The sequence below is a fragment of the Cherax quadricarinatus genome, unplaced genomic scaffold, assembly GCF_038502225.1.
Source record: "Cherax quadricarinatus isolate ZL_2023a unplaced genomic scaffold, ASM3850222v1 Contig741, whole genome shotgun sequence".
NCBI lineage: Eukaryota > Metazoa > Arthropoda > Malacostraca > Decapoda > Parastacidae > Cherax > Cherax quadricarinatus.
In genome coordinates, this window is record NW_027195767.1 from 17,700 (window position 1) to 38,855 (window position 21,156).

The following is a 21,156-nucleotide window of genomic DNA, read 5'->3' on the forward strand; positions in this document are numbered from 1 at the left end:
GTCAAGTTCCTCCAATCTTTCAACTTTATCATTCCATGAATTGTATGCATTGCAATTCTTAGAAAAATGAGTACCCTTGAAGAAAAGACAATCTCTCTTTTCTTTGCCTGGTTTCTTATTAACTGGGCTACTGTTAGGAGGGTACTTATTCTTCTTACCTTGTGGAGAATCATTGTTTCTGATTCCTGCTACTTGATATGCACCTATGCAACTCTGTTTAGGAAATGAATTTTGATTATTACTATTGGGATCATTTTTCCCTTTGTTAAACTTGACAGATACCTCAGAGTTATTATGTGTTGCATCTTTAAAATGAGTTAGTTGGCTGGTCTGCAACTGAACAATTAATTCTTGTAGACCTAGTCTTATTTCCTCCAGACCAAAATAACCTTTGTGATACTTGTTTGAGAGTCATTCAAGTGTTTTACAGCTTAATTTATTCTGTACAATGGCACTCAATAACCAGTCTGATTCCTTCAGATTACATTTATTACTTAAAGTTTTTGAGAGTACTCTCCAGTTTAACTCTAAACTGCTGTAAACCTTTGTAAGTGTGATCTGGAGATTTTAAATTAACAATGCTATTCACTAGATCCAACCTACCTTGCTCTATATTACCATAAGTGACCTTCAACAAGTCAACTGCATCCTTGTAAGAGTCATCTACATTGGGAAAGGCTTGTTTGAGTATGTGAGCACCTCCTCTTACCTGTCCTTTGAGGTAAAATAAGTTAGTTACACAGGCTAGGTCACTTCTGTCATGCACAGCTGCTTTAAAAATTGACCAAAACTCCTCCCAATTTTCTCCAGGATTAAATACAGGTAAACATAATTCTGGGAGTTTTGGCAAAGACATCTTATTTGTTGGAGCAGACTGACCAACTGCCTGGTTTACACATTTTAATTTATTCAAGGCCTGACTTTCACAAGAAAAAATCTTTTTATCTAATTCATAATACTGATTAATCATAAGATCTACTTCAGTCTCATCTACACAGTTTACTAACAAATCTCCTTCATATTTGTTATAATATAATTTGTATGAATCATATCTATTCCCTAAAACATCTAAATACAATTTTTAACCATCAGTATTCACAGTTTCTTGATTCATTAATTCCAAGCACTTATTATATGCCTTGGTTACATGACCCTTTCTAGCCTGTAATGATGCTTTCTTTGCTCTATATTCCATATGTTTGTCTTCTATATTAATTTCCTCATTTTCAGCCATGATGCAATGTATTAAATTCAGCTTAATTAATAACACTGATTACAACTTACAACACTGATGCAACTTACCTTTGAATAAATCCTAGCTACACTTGAGCTTTGCAATTACATGTAAGAAAATTATAATATAAAATTTAAATGTACATTAATACAAACCTTTAGCCAGACTTGGCTTATAAAAATTAATATTATACAAATTAATATAAATCCTTGCCAGAATTTGGCATAGCAAAATTAATATTATACACATTAACATAATTAGCTACACTTGGCTTATCAATTACACATACACTAATATAAATCTTGACCAGAATTGTCTTATCAAATTAATATTATACAAATTAATATAAATCCTTGCCAGAATTTGGCATAGCAAAATTAATATTATACACATTAATATAATTAGCTACACTTGGCTTAGTAATTACACATACACTGATATAAATCTTGGCCAGAATTATCTTATCAAATTAATATTGTAATAATTATAATCCACTACACATTAAGTAAATTTCCGAACTTAAAATTCACCATATAATTATTAAGTAATTAACTAATTAATGACTTCACTAATTACCTCCGGTTCAAGAAGGACCAACGGGCAAATTAAATGTGAAAAATTGCATTTATCTGAATGTAACTCATTATGTACATAACAGTAAATGATAACAAAGATAATTATTATTTATCAGAGTTACATAGACAAGTAGGAATTTGGGACTTTATCAGAGTTACATAGACAAGTAGGAATTTGGGACTTTATCAGAGTTACATAGACAAGTAGGAATTTGGGACACCTAGGTCACAAAAATGTCCCCCTTCGATACCCACCACTGTCATATCCACAAGTTGCTCTAGACCTATTAATTACAAATGAAATGTACATACACCAGGAATTCTGGTAAATATATAAATCAGTGGACTGTATATTAAAACTAATAATTGATTATATATATACAGTTTACATAACAGTAGGAGAATATATCTTAATATCACTCACCAATTTGACTGGAGATTAAGGTGTATCATACTCAGAAAACCTCACTGTCTATACATGAAAATAGCACTGGCCAGAGTTAAACATTAACAGACTTATCTGAGGTTCCTGGAGCTGTCTTGTCCAGTCGCCTGATATCTCAAGTTATGCAGGAATGCACATCCAACAATTTCGGCTCCTATTTGAGAGGTGTCAGCCCAATTTTAACCTCTAGAGCACGAAAATTCTTCCCAATATTCACTAACGTTTGCTACTCAATTCAAACAACAATGGCGAGTCTCGTCTGTGCAGGCGCAGGCTTGCCATTTTTTATGACATAAATATTTATTAAATACAGTATGGCCATCTATTTACATATAACTACTGTATTTCTGGAAAATATATACAGTATTTTCCACAACCCTTCCTGCTGACCCTATCAGTGTGGAATTGTTTATAACCCTGTATGTTGCATTCAGAAGGCATTTCTCTATCTTTCAGGTTGAACCAGGTCTCTGTTATACCAATAATAGCTATATTACCTACACTTGCAAGTAATTTTAGCTCATCCATCTTATTATTTAGACTCCTTCTATTTGTATAGTAAACCTTCTTGGGTGGTTTGTTGTCTACCAACCTACTACCACAGGATGGTAGTACCTTCTTGTGTGGTTGTTGTCTACCAACCTACTACAACAGGATGGTAGTACCTTCTTGTGTGGTTGTTGTCTACCAACCTACTACAACAGGATGGTAGTACCTTCTTGTGTGGTTGTTGTCTACCAACCTACTACAACAGGATGGTAGTACCTTCTTGGGAGGTTGCTATCTACCAATCTACTACCTATATGGATACTTTATTTAGGAATTAGTTGACTGTTGTGGATCAAATTCTGAAGTAATAGATCATTGGACCCAAGAGGAAATAAACCCTCTGTTTATATTTCTCGGAGAGTAGGATGCTTGGGGCCGGTTAGGTTATCATATTTTAAGATCTCTGGGGGGTTAGTAATCCAAAGAAAGTTGCTGTTGTCTTCAGTGCTGTAATTTGAAAAATACCTGATTTTATTTTGTAGTTTCAAAGATGCTCAAAAAAGTGCAGATTAAAGAAATTTCCTAAAGCATAAATATCTGCAGCATAAACTCGACATTAGTACTTTATTGTGCAGAATTTCTGGTATTAACAATCTTTATTTAGCTAAATTGTTAGGTTAACTAGTAATATTTTCTTTAGAAATAGCAATATATGTATGGCCTTGTTCATTACTTTTCTTGGCTTGAACTTTGCCAGACGAGCAGCGTCTTCCCTTATATGACCAGTATTTCACATCAGTAAGGAACTTGTCAGCTTGGAGAAGTGACTGAGGAAGGTCAGTATCCAGTGTCTCTGGTAGAAATGAGGCATTTACAAAGCCAATAAATCCAATGGCAAAGACGATGACGAAGGGTAGACTGTTCCAGTACACATGCTGAAAAAAAGACAGAGATGATGATGAAAGTCAGGCTGTTCCAGTACACATGCTAAAACAATGACAAAGATGATGATGAAAGGCAGGCTGTTCCAGTACACATGCTGAAACAATTACAATGATGATGAAGGGCAGGCTGTTCCAGTACAAATGTTGAAGCAATGACAAAGATAATGATGAAGGGCAGGCTGTTCCAGTACACATGCTGAAACATTGACAAAGATGATGATGAAGGGCAGGCTGTTCCAGTACACATGCTGAAACATTGACAAAGATGATGATGAAGGGCAGGCTGTTCCAGTACACACTTTTTAAAGGAGGGGGGGCTCCTTATCGTGGTAAAGAGGATATCAGTCTGAGGAATTGGACCTCTTGGTCTTCTTCCTCCGACTGTACCTAATTACCCCCCAGTGCCCCATTCCCTATCCCTTCCTCTCCATACCCTCCGTTTTTCCCTTCCCTTCCCTCTCCCAACTCTCCCCTCTTCCCTATCCCATTTGTAGCCTCTGGGATCCTTCCCTCTGGCGTTGTGGTTTCTAGGTGGGGGGTGGCGTGCTGGGGTTCGTCCCCCTCCGTGAAGTCCCTCGGGGGTGGTGAGGTTTGCCGTGGAATCTGAATTGTCTGATGATGCCCTGCTCCCTTCCCAGTTTCCGGGTCGTGGGCCGGGTGCCCTTTGGATGATGGGTGTATCTCCGGAAGCTGCCTGTCGGTTCTGGGGGGGGTGGCAGCCGAAGGAGGTATGCTTTGTGGTGGGTTTTCGATCGTCCTTTCTTTTGTCCACCGAGGTACCTCGGTAGATGTGAGGGTGCTATCCCAGGGCGCTGGTTTACCGGTGTGAAGGGTAGGGTATGGCACAGGTTCCACGCTGCCAGTGGGCTCGAGGCCCTCTCAGATGAGAGGAGGAGCTTTCGACCCCTCCATGCCTCCTAGCGACTGTCCCTCTGCTGTCCCCTTTTTTTCTTTCCTTCTTTCTTTTTTTCTTAAAATAACAAGAAAGGAGATATCACGGAAGATGCACCTGTTATTATGGAATCTTCACCCAGTGTAACTCTTCCTCCTCCCAGACCTCATTCTGATCCCACACCCTGTTCTGACCCGGCTTTGTTGTTGGAGCATTCTCTCAACTCTTCTCATACCCCTGTACCTTCTACCGGTGACACTTTGTCACCTGCTTAAGGTGCTGCAGTGTTACCCATTTCAGTTCATGCCACTGCTTCTAGCACGACTTTCACAATGCGTCTGGCTTCCCTGAATATGGTGCAACAGTTCTTTTATTTTCCACCTCCATCGGGTCAAACCACCCATGGTTCTACTCCTAAACGTTCACGATAACCTGCTGATGACAGTTCATCAATGACCACTCAAAAACGACCTACACGACACTCGCTACCTTTGAATACTGGACTAACGAGTAAGCAATGGGAAAATTCTTTTCCTTACAAACAACATCTCAAACTGATTATCTTTCTGACCATGGAATTGGTAAAGCTTCTTTATGGCATGTTGGCCAAAAATCTATCTTTCCATGCTCTTCGAAGCAGTGCACGTATCTTAACAGTACAGAATTCAGAGCAAGCTCATGCCCTCTCCCGCATCACTGTGGGCTTGCCGCATACCGTTGTACTGAGTGATTTTAAGTCTTGAAGCGAGGATATTTCAGAACAATTAGCCCATCAGAACCTCCCTATCCTCAAGGTAGATACGTACATCCTGCCTGCTCATGGGCGGAGACGCTTTCCTAGTAACGTCGCTTGTTTAACCTTCGACTGCCGTGAGCTTCCGTCCTCTGTCTATATTGTGGGCCATCATCTAGAGGTCTGTCAAGTTGTTCCCACTCCCCAACAGTGTCGTAAATGCTGGCGTATTGGACACCCTGCTAAACACTACAGATCTGCGGCAGAATGCCTGGTTTGCGGTGCAGCAGATCACTCCAATACATCGTCTTGCCCCCTCTTGTCTTAATTGCAAGGAGCCTCATCCATCCTTTTCACGCCATTGCAAAGTTTACCATAATGAACAAGAGATCCATTATCTTAAGGAGCGTGAGGGCCTCACTTACACTATGGCTGTCTCTCAGCTCAGCTTTCAGGGTAAACTCTCTCGTTGTCCCGTATGCTCGTATGCTCGAGTAGCCTGAAGACCTCCAACCTCGACGGTCCTTTCGCCTCTCAATCCCTCTTCATCTGTATCTTCAATTGTCGTCCCAGTTTCTAATTCTTTTGCAGTTTTATCCTCTGACACTCCTACCTCCGCACCACTTCCTCCTTCTACTTCTTCATCTCACTTGCTTCTCAATCTACGAAATCTCGCATACCTGCACTTTCTTCTCATCCATCACCTGCCCAAAATATATCTCCTTCCTCAATGCCTCGTTCTCACCCTCTTTCCAGCTCTTACACGAAAGTAGATGTTCACCCTCCCTCTCGTGTAGTCTCCTCTTCTACTGCTTCCCCCCTGTCTTTCTCCAAAGTTACCCTCCAGCCTCCTTCCACTCCTGTTACACTGCAGGCCTCTTCTACCCCAGCCGATGCATCTCTCCAGGTTCATACTCCCTGCCCCCCTCAGACCTCTTTGGTTGCCTGTGTAGTTCCTCCGACCTTTACTTGCAACACCTCTCCTGTCTCTGACATCATGGCATCTTCGGCTTCCTTAACAACTGAGATGTTAGACGGTATTTCCAGCTAAATTGCGGAGACAACACCTCCGATGGACACCAGGACTCCCTCTACCCTTTCTATTTCACAACCCTTGGAATGCAACATTCACATTCTTCCTTACACGCTGACCGTTACCCCCACATGTTGACTTTACAGATCCTAATAGCCCATAGGTTTTATCGTTTCTTAGTGTTGCCAATTTTATTTCTGTACATAATGTCTTTTTTACAATGGAATATTCGTGGCCTTAGGGGCAATTGGGGAGAACTCCAAATGTTCTCCCAGTTGTCTCCAGTATGTGTTGGGCTGCAAGAGCACAAAATTCGTTCCGCTGTCACTCGCTCCGTTTTGGGCTATGTGCTATTATGTTCTTCAGATTCTTTACCTGACGAATCTTTTAATGAAAATGCACTTCTTGTGAACGTTGATATACCATGTCAACAAGTTTTTATTCGTTCCCGCTGCATTATACTGCAGCTCGGATTTATTTGTACAGATGGTTTACAGTTTGCTCTCTATCTTTCTACCTCCCGTGCATTCTGTATCTCTGATATTGCGTTTTTAGTTTCTTCTATACCACCACCCATCTTGCTGTTAGAGTGACTTTAACGTTCACCATCACCTGTGGGGAGGGTCCCACTGAGACTCTCGTGGAGATCAGTTGGAGACTCTTCTCGCTTCGCACCCTCTTCATGTTTTAAATACAGGTGCTCCTACCCATTTTGACTCTAGCACTCAGTCTTTCTCCTTCATTGATCTTTCCATCTGTTCCTCGCCCATTGCACTTGATTTCATGTGGTCTGTCCTTCCAGATTTACATGATAGTGATCACTTTCCTGTCCTTCTTACTTCTGCTACATACACCCGACCGTTTCTTAACCCTTGTTGACAATTTACTCGAGCAGATTGGGAATTATACTCTTGTTTTACCACCTGTTGCAAGGATCCCCTTTCGTCGTCTATTGATGAAATGGCGCACCAATTTTGGACGTTAGTCCTGACTCATTCTATCCCCCAAACCTCAGGTAGGCATTCTCAGACATGCGTATCTTGGTGGTCGCCTACGTGCGCTCGCACAGTGCATTTAAAATGTGCTGCATGGGGCCGTTATTGATATAACCATACTGCTTGCCGCGTTATACGCGATGCTGAACGCACTCAACTCCCGTTTTGCAGGCTGCTAGAGTTGATGTCACAGAACTTTTAGAAGTTGCCTCAAATTGGGAACCATCTTGTCTGTATATCCCGAGGGCTTCACCTCTGTCCCTCATTTGTTGTGTCTGAACCTATCAGAGAGCAATTGCCCTTAGACTTCCCCAGTGGATTGGAGCCGTATAACGTACCATTTACTCTTCTAGAGTTAGAGTCCACACTTTCCATGTGCCGGCCGTCGGCACCAGGACCTGACAATATCCACATCAGTATGCTACACCCTCCTCATTTTATGGCCCTTCCTGTGTTTTACGTCTTTTCAATCTAATTTGGGAGCGAGGGGTTCTCCCACAACACCGAGGTGTCAAGCCCTGAGGCTTTACACCTCACACTATCATCCCATTGCCCTGACCTGTGTGGTCTGCAAGGTGATGGAACGATTGGTGAATAGACGTCTGTTGTGTTTCTTAGAGATGCACAATAGCCTTTCCCCTCGCCAATATGGTTTTCGCAAAGGCCATTCTACTTCAGACCCCTTGCTCCACTTCGATACATATATTCGAATAATGCAATAAGATCACAGTAAACAGGTGATTTTAAAATATGTAAAACAATCACTGTGAAAGAGTAGTGAAATTCCAAGCGCTTTCGTGACTACTCACATTGTCAAGAAACTTGACAATGTGAGTCACGAAAGTGCTTGAAATTTCACTACTCTTTCACAGTGGTTGTTTTGCATATTCGAATAAGTAAATAAGTAAGTTTATTCAGGTATAGACAAATACAGTTACATAGATTATCATAAATAGCAGCATATGTGTAAATTACCTGGGTTAACCCATAAAAGTCAGAGCGATTTATTTCCATTAGGGTTCTTTTACCTTATTATTATAATATAAAGGTGACAATATCTTATTATTATTATTATTCTATAAAGGAGATAACATCTTATTATCATACTATTAGGGCTATAGACTACACGAGGGTCATTAAGACTATCTACAATACGAGGGTTATTACTAGGAATAAGGTAAAATTACACGTGTGTTAGCTAAAAAAGTAAAAAAATCATTCCCCTCCCTTTCTGTAGCTACATTCATCAGACACCTTTTAGCACTCTTCTTGAACTGGTTCATGCTATGACTGGCTTTGACATGTGCGGGCAGTCTGTTCCAATCCTTTATTGCTGTACAATAAAAGGTGTTTGAAGCCTGGCCACTGACTGTGGGTACTACAAAGTTGTGCTCTCTCCCCCTAGTACTATGATTGCTTTGGTTCCCAACCTTGACAAAATTAGCAGCAAGATATTCTGGACACTGTTTGTGAGCAATTTTTTCAACTTCATTTAGCTTCGGAAATATAAACACATATGCAGTATAATGTGATCCTTTATTGACTACGTTTCACCCACACAGTGGGCTTTTTCAAGTCACAAACAGAACTACCTGGGGTGGAAGGAACGCGAGTATTTATAGTCAGGTTCAGAATGCTGAGGTCAGGTGGAGAATGCTGCATCTGATGATGTACCGAGTGGGGTTATAGAGTCTAAAATATTGGGTAGCTTGGAAAGGAGATTGAATAAGTTTGTGAGCAGACCCCCCACAGTGTTCTCATGTGGGATAGCGATGAAGAAGTTTCTTGGCAAGTGGTTCAGCTATGTTGTAGAAGCCACTATTCTGGTTGAAGTTGTCGGATATAGAAATAAGTGATGATTCCATGATTCTTCGGTATTGAGTGTTGTCTTCTGTGGCGATAAGTCTTGAGTTTCTGTAGTTTATCAAGTGGTTGTGTGAATTACGGTGTTGTACGCAGGCATTCCTTGTGTCGTCAGACCTGCTTGCGTATTGGTGTTCTGAAATACGTGTTTGGAGGTCCCTTGATGTTTCGCCCACGTATAACTTGTTGCAGTCATTACAAGGGATTATGTATACCCCTGCAGAGGGTGGAAGCTTGTCCTGTCTATCACTGGTAATGTCCTTGATGGTCGTGGTTGTGGAGGTAGATACTTGAAATGAGGTATTGGAAAAGATGTTGGAAATGTGTTTGGCAATGGAGTTGGTGGGGAGGACTATGTATCTCTTCTCGGCAGTGTCTTCTCTGGGTGTGTTGAAGATGTTAATGCCCGTCGTCTGCAGTCTCTGATGAAGTGACGAGGATAGTGGAGTTTAGAAAATACTTGTTCAATCATCGTGCATTCTTCTTCAAGAAACTCATTGCTGCAGATTCTGAGTGCACGCAGGAAGAAGCCTATAATTACACCACGTTTGGTTTTGGTGTCGTGGTGAGAGTAAAAGTGGAGAAGATCGTTTTGGTTGGTGGGTTTTCGATAGACTTTAAAACGAAGTTCGTGGTCAGCTTTGCAAAGTAGAACATCAAGGAAAGGAAGAGTGTTGTCGACTTCTTCTTCAAGTGTGAACTGGATTGAAGGCTCGACCTGGTTGAGCTTGTCTTGGAGAGCTTGAACATTGAAGCGTTTAGGAGTTATGAGGAGAATGTCGTCAACATAACGGAGCCAGGTGACAGACGAAGGAATAATGGTGGAGAAACGTTCGGCTTCTAGATGTTCCATGTATAGGTTCGCCAGGACCGCACTGAACGTTTCTCCACCATTATTCCTTCGTCTGTCACCTGGCTCCGTTATCATGGCGACATTCGCCTCATAACTCCTAAACGCTTCAATGTTCAAGCTCTCCAAGACAAGCTCAACCAGGTCGAGCCTTCAATCCAGTTCACACTGAAGAAGAAGTCGACAACACTCTTCCTTTCCTTGATGTTCTACTTTGCAAAGCTGACCACGAACTTCGTTTTAAAGTCTATCGAAAACCCACCAACCAAAACGATCTTCTCCACTTTTACTCTCACCACGACACCAAAACCAAACGTGGTGTAATTATACGCTTCTTCCTGCGTGCACTCAGAATCTGCAGCAATGAGTTTCTTGATGAAGAATGCACAATGATTGAACATGTATTTTCTAAACTCCACTATCCTCGTCACTTCATCAGAGACTGCAGACGACGGGCATTAAACATCTTCAACACACCCAGAGAAGACACTGCAGAGAAGAGATACATAGTCCTCCCCACCAACTCCATTGCCAAACACATTTCCAACATCTTTTCCAATACCTCATTTCAAGTATCTACCTCCACAACCACGACCATCAAGGACATTACCAGTGATAGACAGGACAAGCTTATGATGTTCGGTTTGTCTGAGTGTATATACACATAGTGTTTATAATATTTGTAAACAGAAATTAAGAGACAAGATTTTGTTAAAGTTTGTTTCTTATAGATATACCTGTTATATTAAAGGAACTTATATATAAAGTGTAAGCTTTCAAATACATATTAACAGTGACATTTATATGTGTAAGTAATATTCACGTGTGATTTACAGTTATACAGTGACATTTATAGTGTACCTGGAGTTTACCTGGAGAGAGTTCCGGGGGTCAACGCCCCCGCGGCCCGGTCTGAGACCAGGCCTCCTGGTGGATCAGAGCCTGATCAACCAGGCTGTTGCTGCTGGCTGCACGCAAACCAACATACGAGCCACAGCCCGGCTGATCCGGAACTGACTTTAGGTGCTTGTCCAGTGCCAGCTTGAAGACTGCCAGGGGTCTGTTGGTAATCCCCCTTATGTGTGCTGGGAGGCAGTTGAACAGTCTCGGGCCCCTGACACTTATTGTATGGTCTCTTAACGTGCTAGTGACACCCCTGCTTTTCATTGGGGGGATGGTGCATCGTCTGCCAAGTCTTTTGCTTTCGTAGTGGGTGATTTTCGTGTGCAAGTTCGGTACTAGTCCCTCTAGGATTTTCCAGGTGTATATAATCATGTATCTCTCCCTCCTGCGTTCCAGGGAATACAGGTTTAGGAACCTCAAGCGCTCCCAATAATTGAGGTGTTTTATCTCCGTTATGCGCGCCGTGAAAGTTCTCTGTACATTTTCTAGGTCGGCAATTTCACCTGCCTTGAAAGGTGCTGTTAGTGTGCAGCAATATTCCAGCCTAGATAGAACAAGTGACCTGAAGAGTGTCATCATGGGCTTGGCCTCCCTAGTTTTGAAGGTTCTCATTATCCATCCTGTCATTTTTCTAGCAGATGCGATTGATACAATGTTATGGTCCTTGAAGGTGAGATCCTCCGACATGATCACTCCCAGGTCTTTGACGTTGGTGTTTCGCTCTATTTTGTGGCCAGAATTTGTTTTGTACTCTGATGAAGATTTAATTTCCTCATGTTTACCATATCTGAGTAATTGAAATTTCTCATCGTTGAACTTCATATTGTTTTCTGCAGCCCACTGAAAGATTTGGTTGATGTCTGCCTGGAGCTTTGCAGTGTCTGCAATGGAAGACACTGTCATGCAGATTCGGGTGTCATCTGCAAAGGAAGACACGGTGCTGTGGCTGACATCCTTGTCTATGTCGGATATAAGGATGTGGAACAAGATGGGAGCGAAGACTGTGCCTTGTGGAACAGAGCTTTTCACCGTAGCTGCCTCGGACTTTACTCTGTTGACGACTACTCTCTGTGTTCTGTTAGTGAGGAAATTATAGATCCATCGACCGACTTTTCCTGTTATTCCTTTAGCACGCATTTTGTGCGCTATTACGCCATGGTCACACTTGTCGAAGGCTTTTGCAAAGTCTGTATATATTACATCTGCATTCTTTTTGTCTTCTAGTGCATTTAGGACCTTGTCGTAGTGGTCCAATAGTTGAGACAGACAGGAGCGACCTGTTCTAAACCCATGTTGCCCTGGGTTGTGTAACTGATGGGTTTCTAGATGCGTGGTGATCTTGCTTCTTAGGACCCTTTCAAAGATTTTTATGATATGGGATGTTAGTGCTATTGGTCTGTAGTTCGTTGCTGTTGCTTTACTGCCCCCTTTGTGGAGTGGGGCTATGTCTGTTGTTTTTAGTAACTGTGGGACGACCCCCGTGTCCATGCTCCCTCTCCATAGGATGGAAAAGGCTCGTGATAGGGGCTTCTTGCAGTTCTTGATGAACACAGAGTTCCATGAGTCTGGCCCTGGGGCAGAGTGCATGGGCATGTCATTTATCGCCTGTTCGAAGTCATTTGGCGTCAGGATAACATCGGATAGGCTTGTGTTAATCAAATTTTGTGGCTCTCTCATAAAAATTTCATTTTGATCTTCGACTCTCAGTCTGGTTAGCGGCTTGCTAAAAACTGAGTCATATTGGGACTTGAGTAGCTCACTCATTTCCTTGTTGTCATCTGTGTAGGACCCATCTTGTTTAAGTAGGGGCCCAATACTGGACGTTGTTCTCGATTTTGATTTGGCATAGGAGAAGAAATACTTTGGGTTTCTTTCGATTTCATTTATGGCTTTTAGTTCTTCCCGCGATTCCTGACTCCTAAAGGATTCTTTTAGCTTAAGTTCGATGCTTGCTATTTCTCTGACCAGTGTCTCCCTACGCATTTCAGATATATTGACCTCTTTTAGCCGCTCTGTTATTCTTTTCCGTCGCCTGTAAAGGGAGCGCCTGTCTCTTTCTGTTTTACATCTACTCCTCCTTTTTCTTAGAGGAATAAGCCTTGTGCATACCTCGAGTGCTACCGAGTTAATCTGTTCTAGGCATAAGTTGGGGTCTGTGTTGCTTAGTATATCTTCCCAGCTTATATCGGTTAGGACTTGGTTTACTTGGTCCCACTTTATGTGAATGAAGTGTATAACATCGTTATTTACGATTAATCATCGTTGTCAGGCTGACACAGCAAACTCAACCATAAACACCAGCCATATGTACTCTGTACCCTTCATGGTCATTGACCCTGAGGTTAAGCGTAGTAGGTCAGTAGTGTCTGACTCGATTATTGCTGACTTAAGCATAAGAAAAACTCAGCTGCTTATAGCAGTACAGTGTTTTTTAAACACTCTAAGTGTGGTGCTAGAATTTTCAATATACCATTAAAATGGCTTGTTTGAAAACTCAGTTTCAGGCTTTACAGACTAAGATTACACAATTAGAAAATCTAATTTCAGTCTGTATAGGATTAACTCAAGATACAAACATAGATTTTGATGATCTTGAGGTCAAATTTGAATTACTTACACGACGTCTGAAAATAATTAATTCAGACTATACAGATTATGAAAATAAATTTCTTGAATCAGATCCATCTGAGGATGAAATTAAAAATGTTTTGGAAACTTTCAGTAATCAACAATTAAGGTGGACAGGAGTACAGGCTATCTGCCGTAAAACTCTGTCACAGAGACCTACTGTAACTAGTGGTCAAACACCTGTTACACCTGTAACAACAACAAGTGTCTCATTACCAAGTTTACCTACCTTGTCATTACCTATTTTCCAAGGTCATAATTATGAAGAATTCATTAGTGGTTTTCAGTCCATAGTAAATTCACGAACTGACATAGATGAGATTGCTAAGTTCAATTACCTTAAATGTCTTGTGAAGGGAGAACCCTATGAACTGATTAAGTCATTTCCCGTGGTTAAAGGCAATTATCAAATAACCTTACGTGTCTTAGCAGACAATTACTTTGATGCTGACAAGGCTAGAGTTAGACATGCAGTCTTAATATCAAGCTTGAAGCCACCCAAACATTGTTTTTCAGACTTACAGGCATTTAGAATCACATTAGACAATAGTCTCAGATCTCTAGGGGCTAAATATGACCTAATGCAATGTGATTGGTTTATCAGTGGTATTGTACAGGATAAGTTGTCACCACAAACTATTGAACGATTAAATATTCTATTCAATAAACGCTATTTCACTTGTGAAGAAATTAGCAATGGTTTACAAACAATAGTTTCATGCATGCAAGCAACGAGACAAGATGAAAAATCCACAAATCTCGTGGATAATAAACCTTAAACTCAGTATAAAAAGAGTATACCTACTCCCACTAAACCACAGAATGGAAAATACCATATAGGCATTTAACAAGCTGTGAATACAACAGACAGTAAACAAACTGTCACACATAAACGTACTCCAAAGTGTGTACTTTGTGATGGAACACATTGGGCACAGCATTGTAGTCAATACACATCAATGGAGGCACGTAAACAACGTGTTCATCAGCTGAAAAGATGCATCAAGTGTTTAGGTGAACACAAGGGAGGAAAAATGCTCACTGAAGAAGTGTTTTAAATGCAAGGGTATGCATCATACAGCATTATGCCCAAATACTTTTGCTGAACAGCAGAAGACTTCCACAGAATCAGGAAGTCAACAAGCAACAGCATTAAATGTGAGAGATAAGTTTAAAGCAACTGCTCTCCCGATAGCTCGAGTTGAGTTATCTAATAAATTACACAAAACCAATGTGCTAACACTATATGATCAAGGCTCACAAAGGTCCTTCATAAGAAGAACAGTGTTACAGAAACTGAATAAACAACCCTATGCCAAAGTACAGTTAGATATAGCCGGTTTTTTCCACAATTCTGGTAAACAGACATATGACCTAGCCAGAATCACTGTTGGTCTAGGAAACAGGAAAAAGACAGTAGAAGCTGTGGTAGTAGATGATTTGCCTAAGTCTGTGCAGATCCAGGGATTAAAAGAAACAGTTGCAGCACTGAAAGCAGCTATGGTCAAGTTAGCCTGTCCTGACATACAGACGGACACAATTATCCCAATTGATTTAATCATTGGAAGTGATTATTATCACTGTTTTGTGCAAAATATAGTAAGTAAACATGATGTTCACTTGCTGAAAACAGCAGGAGGCCACATGATATGTGGTCCCATTCCCTCTCAAAGTGGGAAAGAAGCTGATATTGATTCAGTGGAAAATGTACTAGTTACGAGAATAACCGCTGATCATGTACCACAGCAAAAATTATCATTACTGGAAGAAATGAATGAACCAGTTGATAAGTTGTGGGATTTAGATGCGATAAGTATTTATGTAAATAAACCAAGCCCACAAGAGTCTCAGACTTATAACCAATATTTGGACACTGTCAGATATAAAGATGGACAGTATTGGGTTAGGTTACCATGGAAATTAAATCCACCAGATCTGCCTAGCAATTATCTCATGGCTTTCGGACAAATGAAAGCATAAATACATGAGCTCAGGAAGAATCCAGAGCTACTGACTGTCTATGATAATATCATACAAGAACATTTGGACAATAAATTCATTGAGGAAGTATTCGAAGATAGGTTGAAGACAGATGCTCATTATCTCCCGCACCATGGAGTCAGAAAAGATTCTGAAACCACTCCACTACGTGTTGTATATAATTGCAGCGCACGTGCAAATAAAGATGTAGCAAGTCTTAATGACTGTCTGATGACCGGACCCTCACTAACTGAGAAGCTTGGAGACGTGCTTATGAAATTTCGCACATACACATATGCCTACACGGCAGATATTTCCAAAATTTTCTTAAGAGTAGGACTACAAGAAATAGATAGAGATTATACTCGATTCTTGTGGCCTGAAAATCCACATGATCCTCAAAGTCCTGTGAAAACTTATCGTTTCAAATCAGTATTATTTGGTGCAACATCCTCTCCATTCTTACTAGAGGCTACTCTAAATACACATTTGAAGAAATCTGAAAGTCCCTTCAGAGAAATCTTAAAGAAAAGTTTCTATCTGGACAATCTTCAAGGTACTGTGAATAAAGAGGAAGATTTGAAATCCTTATACAGAGAAGCTAACAAGGAGATGAAACAAGCAAATATGCCTCTAAGGATGTGGAATACAAATTCAATGCAATTAAGGGAACTTATCAAAGAAGATTTCCCTGAAGCTGAAATTCCTGATTGCAACAATATGCTGGGACTTAATTGGAACACACAGGAAGATACTTTGAGTCTCAAAAGGATAAACAATAAATCATGCAGTACACTCACTAAACGTAGTTTACTGTCAGAGGTATCACAATGTTTTGATCCTCTAGGACTCGTCTCACCAATTACCATAAAAGGTAAAATGCTTATGCAAGATGCATGGAAGCTCAAAATTGGATGGGATGAGAACTTGCCTCTAGAAATGAGTCAAGCATGGGATGAAATGTCCAGGGAGTTTAAGCAACTTCATCAAATTAAATTTCCCAGACAAATAGGTCAAGCGGGAAACAAGTACACATTACATGTGTTCTGTGATGCGTCAACCAGAGGTTATGGCGCTGTAGCTTACATGAGTAATGCTGAAGGAAGTACACTAATTACTTCAAAGGCCAGGGTAGCACCCTTGAAGGTCAGAACAGTACCACAATTGGAACTGACAGCACTCTATGTAGGTACAAAATTAGCTGTCTATCTCAACAAAGTACTTGATCATCTCACTATTGAAAAAACCGTGATCTGGAGTGATAATGAAGCAGTTCTCCAGTGGTTAAGAAATAATAAGAGTAAGTTGGTCTATGTACAGAACAGAGTAGCAGAAATAAAAGAGATGCAGAGAGATTATCTCTTTCTCCACGTCTCTACCCAAGAGAATCCAGCTGACATGTTGTCACGTGGTGTCCCACTCAAGAAATTTGTGGATAATAAATTATGGCTCCACGGACCGAACTGGCTCTCTAATGAAAATAACTGGCCTCAGCAAAAAGCTCACATTATGCCAGAAGAAACAGTCTGCTTGAACACAGCAGAAATAAGTTGTGTAAATACTGCAGACACAACAGAAAGAGTCATTGATGGATCTAAATACTCATCTTTGGGTAAACTCTTAAGAGTTACAGCTCTTGTCTTTAAATTCATTAAAGGAATAAAACCTGATTATGAATGTCTTGAACCCATTAAATACTGGGTGAAACTAATACAGAAAAATGTTTTCTCTACAGAATATAAATTTCTAGAAACACAAGATAAATCTCCAAAGAAACCTGTTATGATTAATTCTTTAGGACTTTATCTCGACTCAGAAAAGATTATAAGATGTCGAGGAAGAATTCATAATTCTTCACTACCTAAAGAAGCCATACATCCAATATTGATCCCCAAGAATCATTGGCTAACAAAACTGATTGTGCAAAACGCCCACAGTAACGTGTTACATGGTGGGGTAGCTGACACACTTTGTCATATACGACAATCCTACTGGATACCTCAAGGTCGACAAAGTGTGAAAAAACAAATAAGGGACTGTATTACTTGTCGTCACTACGATATGCGAGTATGTCAGTATCCAGGTCCACCTCCATATCCCGATGAAAGAGTTTGTCATGTCACTCCATTTGAGGTGACAGGTGTAGATTACACTGGACCAATAATTTTAACCAAAACAGTTGACAAAGTTCCCATCAAGGTGTGCATCTGTTTGTTCACTTGTGCTACAACTAGAGCAGTATATCTAGAAGTAGCCACTGACATGTCTGCTGAAACCTTTGTCAAATTAGGTTTGCAGCCAGAAGGGCATGTCCCAGACTGATGATTTCAGATAATGCAACGAACTTTGTTGCTGGTGCTGCTTATATAAGCAAGATCTTTGATCAACCAGAAGTACAACAGATGCTGAATCAACGCAGTTGTCGTTGGAGATACATTCCTCCTAAATCTCCATGGCACGGCGGATTTTATGAAAGAATGATCGGCATTGTAAAACGTTGTTTAAGGAAGACTCTTCATCGTCAGAGAATAGACTTAGAAGAATTCCGTACAGTTGTGACTGAAATAGAAAATAGAGTCAACAACAGACCTCTAACTTATGTTACAGATGATCTGGACAATTTAGAAGTATTAAGTCCATCTCATTTACTCCATGGCAGAAGGCTCGAACCTGTTCCTCCCATGAATGATAAAGAAATCATAGAGGATCCTACTTATTTCGAACCTGAGCAACTCAGACGTAAATTCAAACACCTTAATAAAGTGATTGAATGTTGGGAGAAAATTTGGCGAGAAGACTATCTCACCTCATTGAGAGAACACTTCTATGGAGCTGGTGTTCCTGAAAATCATAAGTCCTTAAGACCTGGTGACATAGTGATTATTGACAATGATGGTCCGAGGCCCCAATGGCCAATTGGAAAAATTGTGACCATATATCCTGATGCAAGTGGAATCATCAGGACAGTTGATGTTTTAAGCAAAGGTGTAGTGAACAAGCGGACAATGAATAAACTAGTGCCGTTAGAATTACAGTGTTGAAAACAAAATTAGTGATTCTCCAGAAACCACACCAACTAAAGCTGTTCAGAAAAGACAATCAGCAGTGGTGGCTAGTGAGAAAATCAAATTAATGTTAAGTGATGAATAGTTCACCTGCAGCGAACCTCTGCCGCCCCCCAGTGTGGAGAAATTTTCTCCAGGAGGGGGGTATCAGCCCCCTTCAGCCCCCTTCAGCCCCTTCAGCCCCTTTCAGCCCTGAGGGGCCCAGTCCTCTCAGAAGGGGCAAATATCTTGTTTACTGCTACAGTGAGTAATTGATCCCAGATGCAGTACCAGTATATGACCTGTGGTCAAGCGACCGCTGCTCTGTGCAGTCCAGTGTTGCCAAGTGTAGTTTAATAAGAGACAGTCCATCTCTTACCTTAGCAGGACAATTAAGGAAAATCCTGCTCCCACATTATTACCATGGTAGAGATAGTGTATATTGTTGTCTATGCTTAAGACAGCAAGAATCAAACATTCTGCTTTGCTTCATGGAGGAAGTGGCAAGGAAGTAAAAGTACTAGGTCAGCTTTTCCTTTGTGCTAGGGGAGTAACGGCGTGGGGTGCTGTGGCGTCTTTAGATTACTTTTGACTCTACTGAGAGTGACACTGACGCCAGGATAACCAACAAAGAATGATCTGTGCGTTAGTGTGAACAAAGTGTCTCACAAAACGCAATAAGCACTTATAGAGAAGTGTGATCAGCTTCTTTAGTGATAAGATTGTGAACAATAAAGACAAATCTTGTGGAACATAGTGTACCAGTGAGCGTATTCCTAGACTATGGAAGATGTGGACATCCAAGGACACTTCAGCTTCTATCAAGTCACCAATATCTGTCGAAGGTGTGAAGAACACTATAGCTCATGCTACAAGAGCAAGGTAGGCTACGAATTTCTTGTAGTACGGGGGACTGTGCAGTTCTTGAGTTGCAAGGAGTTTGTAATCAACCTATAGTCGGCAGTAAGGTGTGGACTTTTGAGTCCAAAGAAGTATGTAATTTGTCAGCAATCAGTGAATGAAATATGCTGACATAACACCCCCTAGGGGTAATTTATAATCTTACAAATTATAACTCATTTCAGCCCATTGAGGAATGACTTCGACAGCTTCTCAAGACCTCGTCTGCAGGGGCGGCTGTGCAGGCGATGAGCTGTCTTTCTAAGTTAAGTTTTCCCCATACAAAATGTATAGGCTTAGCTGGTAATACCATTTCTCAACATCTGCACAATAGTTTGAGGTCCTGGATTAGTTTGGATATCACCACTTAACAGTGCCACTGTAAGAGCTGTGTGCCACTGTTTTTGTTTGGGTATGCAGTGTTGCCATACCTTGTGGCGATAGTGACATTTACGTTTCTGGTAGGATGGCAACTGTTGGGCTTTTACTGTCCAGGGTGCTATTACCCCATTCGCCTTTTCCAGCCACCATGACTGATTTTCTTCTTATCGGAATTGCAAGAGAAAGATAAATATAATTATGGCAGCCTGTAACCCCCTAACACCTGCCCTTTTCACTCTTCACTCTTCACTCTTTTAATCATACACAGCAATATTTATTTCTCTTTTCCAGCAACCTAGCAAACCCTAGTAGCTGCTCTAGCAATCACCACTGATTACTAGTAAATTTCCTGTTATCCACTTCCCAAACCCTCTTCACTCCTCACTTATCCCCTTACTTCACAAACCCCTTTTGCATACCCCCTTGTTTCACACCCTCTTTCACGCCTCACTTCACAGTTCAGCTTCGCCTATTACACTTCTAACTCATTTCCATTCTGACAAGACCTGAAAGTTTTAATAAATCCCCTTCAATTCCATTTATCAGGGTTGCGTCGTGTTGTTGACTGCCTGACCTGATCTGCTGTTGCAGCTATTTTTAAAAGCACTGAGGGAAGACAATGCCACCTACAACCTGACTTTCCTTGAGTTTTATGGATAGATTTGGCTTTTTCTCCTATGATTCTCTCACTGTACACTGGTCAGCTGAATATAGGCCAGCTACTAAAACATTAACTATTCATTTCTTTCCCACAATTGGCACTGAGGGATAACCGTACTGTATGATAGGTTCCTTGGAGTTATGTATTGTAGATTTGACGATGTCTCCTGTGTTTCCCTCTCGTTAACCCTGGTGCAGGTGATATGATGGTGGTACAGATTACATGATGCTACTGTCAATGTAGACGAAGTCAGTATAGATGAGAACTTCAAGTCGCTAGTTGTGCGTCTGGCAGTAGCTGGTATTTGGATGCCGTCAGCCATGTTTATTTGGCACTGAGAGGAAAAACAGTCCTACAGACCTGTCATTTCCTTGGAGTTTTGTTGTTAGGTTTTCTCCCATGTTGTCTTCCCGTTGAACATTGGTGCAGTTGATATGGCGGTCAGTTATTTCAATGTAGTGGAAAACGGCACATGTCTGGTTCACATCTGGCAGCAGGTCTGGTACTTGAATGCCGGTCCCTCTTTTGGCCATATTTAGCCCATTTCGTTGTCGTCGTCGTCAGTTTTCACGTCAGTATAAATTTCTTGCATGTCGATGCAGCAGT

The 21,156-nt window shown here is 41.0% G+C and overlaps 1 protein-coding gene across 1 annotated transcript in view; it reads right to left on the bottom strand.

Annotated features, from left to right (window-relative positions):
- Positions 1-261: 261 nt before the first annotated feature.
- The window catches only part of LOC138851474 (carcinine transporter-like), a 98,017-nt gene continuing 77,122 nt past the window's right edge, over positions 262-21,156 (bottom strand). Inside the window, exon 6 of the mRNA XM_070080638.1 lies at positions 262-3,678. Coding sequence (XP_069936739.1) covers positions 3,421-3,678 — 258 coding nt within the window. The 3' untranslated portion in view covers positions 262-3,420. The remainder of the gene's footprint in view (positions 3,679-21,156) is intronic.